This window comes from Gopherus flavomarginatus, chromosome 3 (assembly GCF_025201925.1).
Source record: "Gopherus flavomarginatus isolate rGopFla2 chromosome 3, rGopFla2.mat.asm, whole genome shotgun sequence".
In the NCBI taxonomy this organism is placed as follows: domain Eukaryota; kingdom Metazoa; phylum Chordata; order Testudines; family Testudinidae; genus Gopherus; species Gopherus flavomarginatus.
The window spans coordinates 84411732-84424006 of record NC_066619.1 but is presented as its reverse complement, the minus strand read 5'-3'; the positions used below and the strand labels follow the sequence as shown (position 1 = coordinate 84424006).

General features: G+C 42.7%; 1 protein-coding gene across 3 annotated transcripts in view; it reads right to left on the bottom strand.

The window, feature by feature from the left end:
- AUH (AU RNA binding methylglutaconyl-CoA hydratase) overlaps positions 1-12275 on the bottom strand; it is a 187848-nt gene that overhangs the window by 103013 nt on the left and 72560 nt on the right. For 2 of the 3 annotated variants that reach the window (XM_050945940.1, XM_050945942.1), the window contains exon 5: positions 424-516. The exons of the other annotated variant lie outside the window; for it this stretch is intronic. In XM_050945940.1, coding sequence (XP_050801897.1) covers positions 424-516 — 93 coding nt within the window. The remainder of the gene's footprint in view (positions 1-423; positions 517-12275) is intronic. 3 annotated transcript variants of the gene reach the window in all.

Below are 12275 nucleotides of genomic sequence, written 5' to 3'. Positions count from 1 at the left end.
CTTAATTACTTATTTAATAATACACTCACAAACTAGGTTGGCCTATTTCCTGCAACCTGTTTGTATAGTAACAAATTTTGACGACAAGAGCACTTTAATTATAAAAAAAATTCTCAATCTCTGTCCTAGCCTTCTGGGATCACGGCTAATAATATACTGAAGACTGCTAACGATAAAATGAAGATCATAAGAATAAATTAAAACAGGCAACAAAAATGGTCTAGCTATCAACAGTAAGTGGTATGAAATTAAACATCAGCTATTATTTCAGTCAAGTTTCCGCTAAATCACATACAAATAATTAAGCAAAAGCAATGTCAGAATATAAAACCAGTTTTATAAGGACTGTTGCCAAGGCAAGGATTAGTCAAGCCTTCTGTAATGCTAATAATCTCTTGCTCATTTAATAGGATTCAGTCTTACCTGCCACTCTTATGTCACAAGCTAACGCCAGTTCTAGGCCACCACCTAATGCAGTCCCATCTATTGCAGCAATTGTTGGTACTGGAAGATTAGCTGAAAAAGAAAGTATCAGTTAATATCTGCTCACAATGAACATTTGTGAGTCATTCCTGTATTATCTCTTGTTCATATTACAATCAGACAAGGAAAAACAGTAACATATCTTCTTCATGCTGATCTTAAAATCAATTGTTCAGAATGATTGTTCAGTGAACACGACATTCAATCTTTCTGCAACCAAATTGTGTTGCAAATTTTCCCTTCAGCAGCTACTCAGTTCTGCCCTTAATTTAGATTGTAAACTCTAAAGACAGTCCATGGCATTACAGAAATAACAAAACATTTAAAATTCCAGTACATGTAGACTTGCCAGAGTACAGTTGAAACATATATGTAATTAGCAGCAACTGTAACCAGGTTAGAGCTGGCAGCTCTGTGCATCTGAGCATTGCCAAGTATGGTATCCCCATAACATGATGGGTCTTTTCCAATGTACTTGACCATGAGGGAGTAGCTACTAGATGGCCGGGTAGGGTGAAGTGCGGGAAGGAATTCTCAATCTGGTGATACCAATCTCGCCAAACATATCTAACAGGTTGTATGGTCACCAGGGAACTGTGAAATCATGATATTGTTTGCATATCATTTTTATTATAATAGTCTTACATATATAATTGTGATAAAAATATAAGCATCCATCCTCATCTTTATTGATTTTAGGTTCTTTACTTTCATGTTCACAGTGCACTAAATGAAGACTGAAGGAGAACATTATTCCAGGGTTTCCTACTTTCTTCAATGTGTGGATCACAACTCAACAGAGAGATAGTTGAGAAGACAATCTCTGACCAGCTCCCCTCCTATTCACGAGCGCATAATATCCCTTTGGAAAATACAATAATTGGTTACAGAGAAAAGCAGTATTGGGAAACTAATTCATTTGTAGCTGTCTTTATTGCAAAAACAACAAAAACAAAAAGGAAAGCCAGCACAATCTGGACAGCCAGCTGTCTTTAGACCACTGATAAATGGTCCATAGATCACCTCTAATTCAGGACTGAGGGTTTTGAAAGTTCTGCACTAGTCTATACTACACTTATGCTATTACAGCAATATGGTAAAGAAACAAATTGATTGGTTGGAATTATCTGTAAGTAGTCTTTTACTGCCAATAAAAACTGGTGCCAGTAAAGCACCCTAAAAAATATTTGTCACTCCAGGCATCAGAAGTTACCTGCAAGGCTCCAGAATAGCTAGTACATACCCCAACTGCCAGATAGCATATAGGGAGTAAAGGATCAGAACTAGACCTACCCAGCTCCTATCTTTGTTTGTCTACTTTTCCCATATATAGTATGTGAAGATAGGAAGAATAGACTGCTCCAACTCCCTTCAGGACCTGAGCTGGCAGCATGATAATCAGGAAACCATATCCATGCCCTCATATACTAAGCATGACAGAATCTGACTTCAAAAGTTAAAAGTTGGTATACATCAACTAACAGAGATAGGTAACTGAAAAATAACTCCTGGAGCATTAAAAGCTTAATTGCTAGTAATCACAATTTTTAGTGATTATTACCTACGTTACTCTGAGGGGAATTCTGCGCCACTGTGCGTGCACATAATTTATGATACACACACATTTTTATTTTTGCACAGAAAAAGCTTCTGCCGAAAAGTTGCTGCAGTTCCTTCTTTTGCCCACCAGAGGGCGCTGTGGCGATAGACCACAGCAGCTGATCCGAGCCAGCTAGGGAAGAGAAAGAGCCTGCAGAGCCTTCTTCACAGTACCTTTAGGGCCAGGTCAGGAGACCGGGGGCTATGGAGAGACAGACAGTGTAGGGCTGCTGGGGACTCATAAGGGCTAGTGGGGGAGGACAGACTGGGGCAGGAGCTCAATGGGAGATGAGGCTCTGGGCCACAGGGTGAAGGGAGGTGCAGGGCCACATAGGGACGGCAGAGTGGCGGCACAGAAACACATGGAGACACAGGGAGGTGGTGCAGGAGTGGTGTCTGAGTGGAGATTGAGTGACACGTGGACAGGAGGTGCAAGGGCACATGGGGATGGGGAGTGGGTGTCTGAGTAGGGGTGGAGGGACACGTGTCTGTCTGAATGGGAGAGGCTAGGGGTCAGACACGGTCTGCATGGGGGGAGCTCTCTAACAGTCCTTCTCTGCTCCCACCAAAAAAACGTGTTCCATACTTCCCCTCCCATACCCAACAACCCTCCAAGTCCACACCCAGGATCCTTCCCAGCAATTATTTCCCTCTCCCTCAGCTCCTCCATTACCCTTGACTCCCCCGCAGCCTTTGCACTGCTTATGGGGTGTGTGAGAAATATGGTTCTGTATTGTAGTTTAAATGAATTATTGCTCAGAGTTCTGTATTAATATATCTACTAAGGAATCTATTTGTCAAAAAACATTTTCTGATTTTTTTTGTTGTTGTCTATATTATTACAGACATACTTGCTGATAGGTATTTTGAAATAAAAGGACCAAATACTTGGCACTGGTGTGATTATATTTGAATTATTTATTTTAACAAATAAAATATGCAGAATTTTGCAGAATTTGAAAATATTGTGCACAGATTTTTCAAAATTTTTTGTTGCAGAATTTTTTATTTTTTGGTGCAGAATTCTCCCAGGATGACTACGTGGATTCCATACTCTGGAGAGGATAGCAAATAATCACAGCCTCCATGGATAATGTTCTGAGTGCTAATTAAATAGTGACTGCAAGACTGAAAGCTAGGCTGCTTCATCTGGTGGTAAAGTAGATTAGTCATTTAGAATGTTAGTTACAGTGCAAAGCAAACACACTATCACATAAGGAAATGAAGTCTCAGGAGTAGAAAAATATTATAAAATCAACTTGTTTTAAAGAATTATAGCTACAGTTCCTAATAAACAGTTCTAAAATTCAAAACTCAGCAATAAAAAGCAGCTTGGTTTTATTTGCTATGTGTTAGCATGTTATGCCATCACTTCACAATGAGTTTAATTCTAAAGAGCCAATTGCAAACTGGCAGTTGACTGAGGGACACTTGAAAGGTAGTCTCTGAATTCTCCATAGATGCTCTGTGCTAATGTGGGACATGCACATATCAAAAGAACAGCAGAATTATCCATTTTAACATCCTTTCACATAACAGAAAAAAAAAACAAATGTAAAAATGTAATTGTTTTGGATTAAAAAAAAAAAGTGTTCCAAAGCAGTAAAAATTAACATCAAGGGTATAGCCTGTTGGAATATTCATAGATTGCTCATGTTTATCTTCATTTTTGAAATACTGTATGCATAAAACAGTGCAGTTCAAAGCAAATTCTGATCAAACATTTGAAGATCAAGTCCTGCAGATTCAGTTGATTTGGATGCACTCAAATTTGAAGAATGCTAAATTGAGCAGATAGACATGTCAGTCTCAACAATGATTTTACATGGCAAGACTCAGTTGCCAAATGGTGAGTGACAGACAAAATTTATTTAAAGCCTTTTCCAGCAGCTTGATCATTTTATTCCTGAACATTCCACAATTTTTAGTCACTCTCTGGAATGGTTTTGACACACTGTAAATAAAGGCATGCCACATTAAGGCATGTTTTGCATATCCTAGTCAGCAGCTGGGCAATAGGAATAGATTTCAAATATGATTAGTATTTATCAATGCAGAATCACAAGCTGCAAGTCTACAGAAGGAATTAAAAATATGGTTGAGTGGGCAGATTAATGAATAATTTAACAGAAAAATAGAGAGTTCAAAATACAGCTGAGATAGGTAAAGTAATCTATATTAGTATAGAGCTGAAAGTTGTCTTTAGAGATGGAAATAGTAAAAAATAAAAAAAGGTCTAGGTAATAATGTAACGCATTAAAATATATACAGAACTAAGAGTTGTGTCAAAGTATAGTAGAGCATCCGAATAAGGAATCTAAGGCAAAATAAGATAGATCATATAATAAATTTCTGAAGGACCATCAAATACACTGTGAGTCACAAAGCAAAAAAGGCCAAGGAACTTCAGTCACCTAAGAGAAACAATAATTCACCAAAAATACAATTTCAAGTAGAATTTCTAAACAAAAACTTGATAGGAAAGGTAATTCCCTCCATTATTTTTTATTACTGGCAAAGATACAACATTAAGGAACAAAGACACCACAATGGTGGATACAAAATAAAGACCTAGGTAGGTAGATCACACAGTCAAACAGAAAACTTCAAAAGTTGTGTCCAGAATTTAGGATTCACAACACTGCAGATTAGTATAACACTGGTATGCACATCAAAGTGCACTGTGGAACTTCTAGTGCATGGTAGCAGGGCCACACAGCCAGTTAACATGTGGCAAGCTGGTGTGCTGTAGATTTACACCCTAGCTTTCCACCCACAAAGCCTCCACATAAACAAACCCTAAAATAATTGTCTGTCTGATTGGAGAGGGGTAGTAGGAGTCCTTCTTAAACAATAACTGCAGGACAGTCCTACTAAAGTTGGCATCTGGTCTGGAAGCCTCCACTTAAGAGCAGTGCCTTGTAAATGTGTGGCCCAAACTCCACTTAGCTGCCCTACAAATTTAAGAAATAAGGCCTCTCATCAAACAGGCCACATAGGCTGCCTGAGTTCTAGTGCAGCAGTTTTCAAACTGTGAATTGGGACCACCAGGGTTGGCTTAGACTTGCTGGGGCCTGGGGCCAAAGCCCAAGCCTCACCTCCCAGGAGCCAAAGTCCAACAGTTTCAGCTACAGGCAGCAAGGCTTAGGTTACAGCAGGGCCGCCCAGACGATCCAGGGGGCCCGGGATCTTGCCTTGTGAGGTGGAAGGACCCCTCGCCGTGGGTCTTCGGGGCACTTCAGAGGGGGGTCCCGGAGCGGAAGGACCTCTCGCTGCTGAATTGCTGCCAAAGACCCGGCACTTCGGCGGCGGGACCCAGGGCAGAAGGACCCCCTGCCACAGATCTTCAGTGCACTTCAGTGGCAGGTCCCAGAGCAGAAGGACCCCCTGCCGCCAAAGACCCAGAGCGGAAGAAGCTCCGGGGGCCCGGGCCCCGCAAGAGTTTTCTGAGGCCCCCGGAGCGAGTGAAGGGGCCCCCGAAAAACTCTCGTGGGGGCCCCTGCAGGGCCCGGGGTAAATTGCCCCACTTGCACCCCCCTCTGGGTGGCCGTCGGTTACAAGCCCCCTGCCTCAGGCTGAAGCCCTTGGGCTTCGGCTTTGAACCCACCCCCACTCCCTACCCAGAGCACTGGGGCTCGGCTTTGGCTCTGACCCTCCCACCTAGGGCAGCAGGACTTGGGCAGGCTCACACTTTAGTCCCCCCCGGGATCATGTACTAATTTTTGTTGTCAGAAGGAGGTTGCAGTGCAATGAAGTCTGAGAACCCTTGCTCTAATAGAATGAGCTCCAGTGTGACTGTAACCAGGCTAACCTGTAAAATGCCTTTAAACAGCTGAAGACCCATTTATATAAGCTCCATGAGACTACTACCTTTCTCTTAACCTTTTCTGCAAAAGCCACCAACAGTCTAGGTGTGTTCCTGAATAGTTTTGTCCTGTCAATGTAAAAAAAGATAGTGCCCTTCCCACATCAAGTGTTTGAAGGTTAGCTTCCCCAGAGATTGAGTGAGGCATGGGGATGAAAACTGAGAGACAATTAAACTGGTTCACATGGAATTCTGGAAAAAAATAATTTGGACAGGAACTTGGATGAGGACTAAGGGACTCTGTCTTTATGAAACACTGTATAAGAGGGACCCATCATTAGGGCCTGAATCTCCCTTACCCTTCAAGATGATGTAATGGTCAGTAAAAAGGCAGTCTTTGTAGATCTATGGTAAAGGGAAAAAGGCCTCTAGGGGATTAAAGGCAGGACCCACCAACCCTCCTAATATTATGCTGAGATCCCAAGAAGGAGGGGGATCCTAAATTGGGAGGATATACAAATAAGGTCCTTAAGGTACACTACCACTGCACAGTGGGAAATACAGCATGGCCCTAGATAGAAGGATGATGTGCAGATACTGCTGCAAGACGGATCATTATGGTCTACCAGCTATTAGAAAGTTCATTTTGTTTCATAGCTAGTAAATAGTCCAATATTGCTGAAACTGGTAACGTCAAGGGTGACAACTGGTGCTGAGATGCCTAGATAGAAAACCTCTTCTGTTTAGCTTTATGAGTCAGTCAGTCTGGTTGAGGATTCCTGCTTTGGAGCCGAACATTCTGAACTTCAATGAAATAGCTTCTTTCGGTGGATGTCATCAAGACAGCTTCCAGGCTAACAAATGTAATAAAGGTGGGTCTGGATCTGATGATTGTTCCACGAGACTATGTCGGCTAGGGCAGGTACAGTCATGGGGGACTGTGTTGAGTGGTTCATCGGATCTGAATACCAGAACTGCCTGGCGCATGCTGAGGTTATTATAACCATCAGTCCAGAGTCTTGCTTCAATTTCTTCAGAACCTTTGGTATCATGGGATCAGCAGAAAAGCATGCATTAGCCCCTGTGACCAAAGGATGAGAAAAGTGTCTGCCAGGAGCCTGAACTCAACCCTTCTCTGGAACAAAATGTTTGAAACTTGTGCTTTTGGCTTGTAATAACCAGGTCTATTTCTAGGAATCCTCACTTGCAAAAGATGTTCTGAATATCTGACAGACTACTCAGGGTTGTTTGAGAATTACTGCTGAATGATCTGGTAAGGTGTTCTGAAGCTCAGAAAGATGCAGAGCCACTGGTGTGATTTGATTTGGAATGCACCACATCCAGAGCCAGATAGACTCCAGACAGAGTGAAGATGACCTGGCTCCTCCTAGTCTGTCCATGTAATGCATAGCTGAGATGTTGTCTGTCAGCACCTGGATTGTGGCTCTTCAGAGTAAACGCAGAAATACATTGCATGCCAAGTGGAAGTCTCTACTTTCCAGGATGTTTATATGCAGATGAACTCCCTGAGGGGACTACATGTCTTGAGCTGTTAAGTAAATCTAGATGAGCTCCCCATCTCCACTGTGAGTGTAGACATACATCCTTAGTGCCTTAGTAGGTAGAGGTGCAGAAAAACTTATTCCTTTGCACACCTGAAGAGGGACTTTCCACCAGTTTAACATGACAACTTCTTGATCAACATGTCCATGTGGTTTCTCCTAGATATATACACAGTTTTCAACCATCCCTGCATGGAACATAGGTAACATCTTACAAACTGCATCATACAGGTGCATGCGGCCATATGTCTCAGATACCTAAAGTATGCTCTTACTGGTGGTTTTAGGTGATCTTGAAGTTGGTTAATGAGGTTTAGTGTCACCTGGAATGATTCCTACAGAAGACCAGTTCTCACTGACCTGGAATCTAACAGTACTCTAGTGAATTCTATGCTTTGTTCTATATGGAACAAGTTTGGATTTCTCTGTTGACTTTGAGTTCCAGGTTGTGAAGAGCTTTAATGGTCACTTGTTAGAGTGATCTTCCTCAAACCAGCCAGTTGCTGAGGTATTAGTCCTGGACTTCTTGTTTCCTTATCACTTGTCAGTTCAAAACTGCAGCCAACACCTGGTGGTTTCATTTGTCTCAAATAGTTCCTTGGGGTTGGATGTTGACAGGGGGCACAGGATCAGGAAGTGTTCAAGTGTTTGCTTGGGCTCTTGACTTTTGGGGGTCATTCCTCAGCTTCCCCTTGATCGTATAGTCTACAGTCTTCGCCATTCTAGCTCACACTCAATTTAAGGTACAGCAGTATTTTCATTCAAGATCAGTGCTTGGGGGGCGAGGGGAATCATTCTGAAAACAATAGGTTCTCCAGGATCATTGGCATTTCTTGCCATTTTGTTACTCTGTAGCCTTCCATAGAGGTATTTTGGGGTAAAGGATTTTCAAAGGCAAAGTTTTTTGTGGACTTTAGCCTCTTGCATGGTCAAATGTGCCCATACAGTGGGTGTCTCAGACTTTATGCACTTGTTTTTTGTCCTTCCTTTCTACTGAAGGCATCCTGCCTCACTGATGATGGTGTAATCCCTGTGAGGCAGTGTAGAGACAGCATTCAGGTCAGTTTCAAAGTCCCTGTGATGATCCTATAGGCTTGATTGAGTGCAGTATCAATTTAGTGTGCATGGCTCGAACATGACCATACCAGAGCCCAGTACTCCACAGCTGAGTAACACAAGTTAAGACTGGTTGCTCTATGTATTTTAAAGTCAGCTACCCCGTTTGTAGTGTGTACTCCTGAGCTAGTGCAAGTCTAACAACTAACATTGGGACTCACACCTCCCAGCTGCAGTGTAGTCATACCCTTTGTGTCCTTCTCCCAAGGTGTAGATTTTGGAGGCCCTGGCTGCTGCAACCTCTCAGACAAATAATCCTGGTAACTAGATGGAAAAAGTACTCAAATCCCTTGGAAGAGACTTTGTACCTCCTGTCAGCTCACTTGGACATGGCCAGAATAGATGATGGTATGTGCCACAGGCCTTTCACAGGCTCCAACAGTCCCTCATTTATAAGCCCCTCCCCAGGCATGGAAAGGCGCAAGATGTCCAGGAGTTTGTGAGGATGCTCCTGCACCACTTCCAGAGGTATAGCTAGAGTCTTTGCCATTATCTTAAGGAAGTTATCAACTGAAGAAACAGTTGAGGGATTTACTGCTTCATTGGGAGATGAAGTGATTGGAGCAGGAATAAGTTGTTCTTCCCATGCAGATGTAATTCCTCATCACTTTCTCCTGCCTTTGCAGGATCTGAGGCTGCACTAGCTAATCTGGCTGTGTGGGTTTATAGTGCCTCTTTGGAAAGGGTGATCTAGACCTAGAGCGGGTTGAAGATGCAGGCCATGAATTGTGAATACGTCTGCTCCCCTAGGGCATTCAGTAGGGTCAAAACTAATATAGGTATTGGTACCGGGATGGAGGACGCGCGAGTGGAGGGGGGAGTACCAAAAGGAACGCCCCCTATGAGCCCTGGGTTCTTTCCTGCTATCCCTTATAGATCCGTCCTCAAAAATCTCTTCCTGACTCCCACTTTGCCACCCTAGGAGGAGGCAGCGGTGGCGGCTATGTAGGAGAAGAGTCCCAACGACCTATCAGTGGGAATGAAGAAAACATGTACACCATTTTCATGACAGGCACTGTCCTGTGAGGAATTCTCTGTTTCTGCTAGGCTCTCACTAACTAGGTAGGGCATAAAGGCTGTATCAGAGATATCTCTATTACCTACTATGTCAATAAACTTAATAGCCAGTAGCTTAGTTATCACCTCTTTCATTCAAGAAACCCCAGTACAGCGACCACTGTTAAATCACTTGGTACCATATATGCCCTGGGTACCAAACCACTAGGTACCAATGTGCTCGGCACAAAGGAACAGAGTTCCAATGTTGCCTGTACAGAAGCACCATTTGCCAACATGCTTGGTTGAAGAACCAGTACTGAGGTAGTCACAATCTGGAGAGTTAGTGGGTGCCATCAGTGCTCTCTTAACAGTTGGGACCAGGGCACCAGAGGGACTCTTCCCAGCCATTGGCTGCTTTGACTGTTGAGCCCCAGTCAACATGACTTATGCATCTTAAGCCTCAACTTAGTAGGCACCAGATAGTGTGATCTATGGCTTGGCTCAATTCTGGAGCGTTGCTCCTTCCTAACCTTGCCAGAGGTCAAAACGGGAATGGAAATGGATGACAAGGACTTCTTGATTGAAGTAGCCATGGAGTTCAGGGTAGAATCTCAATTTACTAGAGAGCTCAAGGACAGGGACTGATAGAGGAGCGAGGGTCAAGCTGCATCATTCCTTTTGATGTCCAAGGTAGCTTGCATATAAAGATCCAGCAGAAACAATTTTAAGTGAGCTTGTCCACCTTTCTGAATCCATTCAGAGGGGAAGTGACATATGGTAAATTACCAAGGAATATGTCCTTCTCCTAAGTGAAACTGGTATGTAGAGTATCAACCATTAAAGTATTGAAGATTAACAGAAGGAGCATGTTTTAAACCACACACAGATTTTGCTTCTACCATTTTGCTAGAGCTCTTGTGTGGGGAGAAAGGATAGAGGCCTTAGCCTAAAAAACAGAACCTAACTAAAATGGTTGTTTGGTTTGTGTTGGTAACAGACAACAAAACTAACAACTAGCACAATGAACAGAGAAGCAGGCACTGCAAGTGTTCCATCTCATTGCCATGGGCAGTAAGAAGGAAGTGAGGGGTGGCTGGGCTCTCTCTGCCCTTTATGCCTTCAGGTGGGGGACAGGAGGACAGGATGCAGGCATGGCCCCAACAGACACTGCTGGCTAAGATAATCTGATTAAGCACACAAGGTGCATATGCACAGGAGTGGACTCCACGTGGATAATCACGTGAAGAAGAACACTACAGATATTTGTCGTATGTAAGGGTATGGCTAAACAGCAAATAAAATCCCATGGCTGGCCCACGCCAACTAACTCAGGCTTGCAGGACTTGGGCTGCAGGGCTGGTTCACTGCTGTGTAGACTTTCAGGCTTGGGCTGAAGCCCGGGCTCTGACCCTGCAGGGCTGGAGGTTCCAGAGCTCTGACTGCAGCCTGAACTTGGAAGTCTACATAGCAATGTAATAGGCCTTCATCCTGAGTAGGCTGGCATGGGTCAGACGCCAGTTTTTCTTTGCTGTGTAGACACACTCTAAGAGGGCAATTTATGAAGTCCACTCATCTTCAGAATGTTGGAAGCTGTCCTTGGTGAGTTTCAGAAATTTCTAAAGAATTTAAGTTTTCAATTCTGAGCAAGATTTTCAAAATTAACTAGTGATTTTTGGTACCTTGATTTAGGAATGCTCATCTTCAGACACTCAGTGAGGCTTGATTTTCAGAAAGTGCTGAGCTCCCACCTCACAGAAAATTCACTAGGATTGACCATGATCAGCTAGCACATTTTTAAAGGGGTTAAGTCTATAACAGGTGCTAAGTGGTGTTTAAAATGTGTTAATTAAAACATGCTAGCTATAATGCAAGCAAATTTCCTAATCTATACAAGGCCATGATCTCACAGGTATTTTTCACTTTGGCTCAAAGACTTAGGCCATGTCTACATTAGCACTTACATCGGCAAAACTTCTGTTGCTCAAGGGTGCGAGAAAACATAAGCCTCGTGCACACAGTGCTACGTCGGCAAGAGACACTCTCCCACCACCATAGCTACTGCTGCTCACTGAGATAATTTTATTATGTCAATGGGAGAGCTCTCCCCCATTGGCATAACACGGCTACATGAGTGCTCTTACAGCAGCACAGCTGTATTGGCATAGCTGTGCCACTGTAAGCTTGTAAGTGTAGATATGGCCTTAGTTCTCATGCTAGCATGTGTCAAGTAAATGTTTTCAGGCCCTGAAAATAAAGTCTCTAAAGCCTTATCTATACCAGAAAATTGTACTGATTTAATTAAAAGCTGGTCCACACAGAGTGAAATTGATACAAACACTATTAATTTAAAAACAGATAGATATAGTTAAATTGGTGCAATGCCCTAGTGCAGTTGCAGTTATACTGGTATAAAGGGGATTATATCAATATGGTTTATTTCTGTAAATTTACAAGAGTGTAAAAAAAATTGTGCATAGACAAGTCCTAAGTCAACTGAGAAACCAATTTAGTTAACTTGGTGCAATCTCTTTATGGAGACATTCTTAAAACCAAACTAAATTATCACAGAGATATGGCATATGATTCTGAAGGCTGTAGTCAGACATTGCTCTGATCTTTGTTTTGCTGGATGAGTTTGCTGAGGAGTGACAAATACATGCTGCAGTAATCACTGATACTTGACAGAGTTTATATTGCTAATAGCCTTGCAA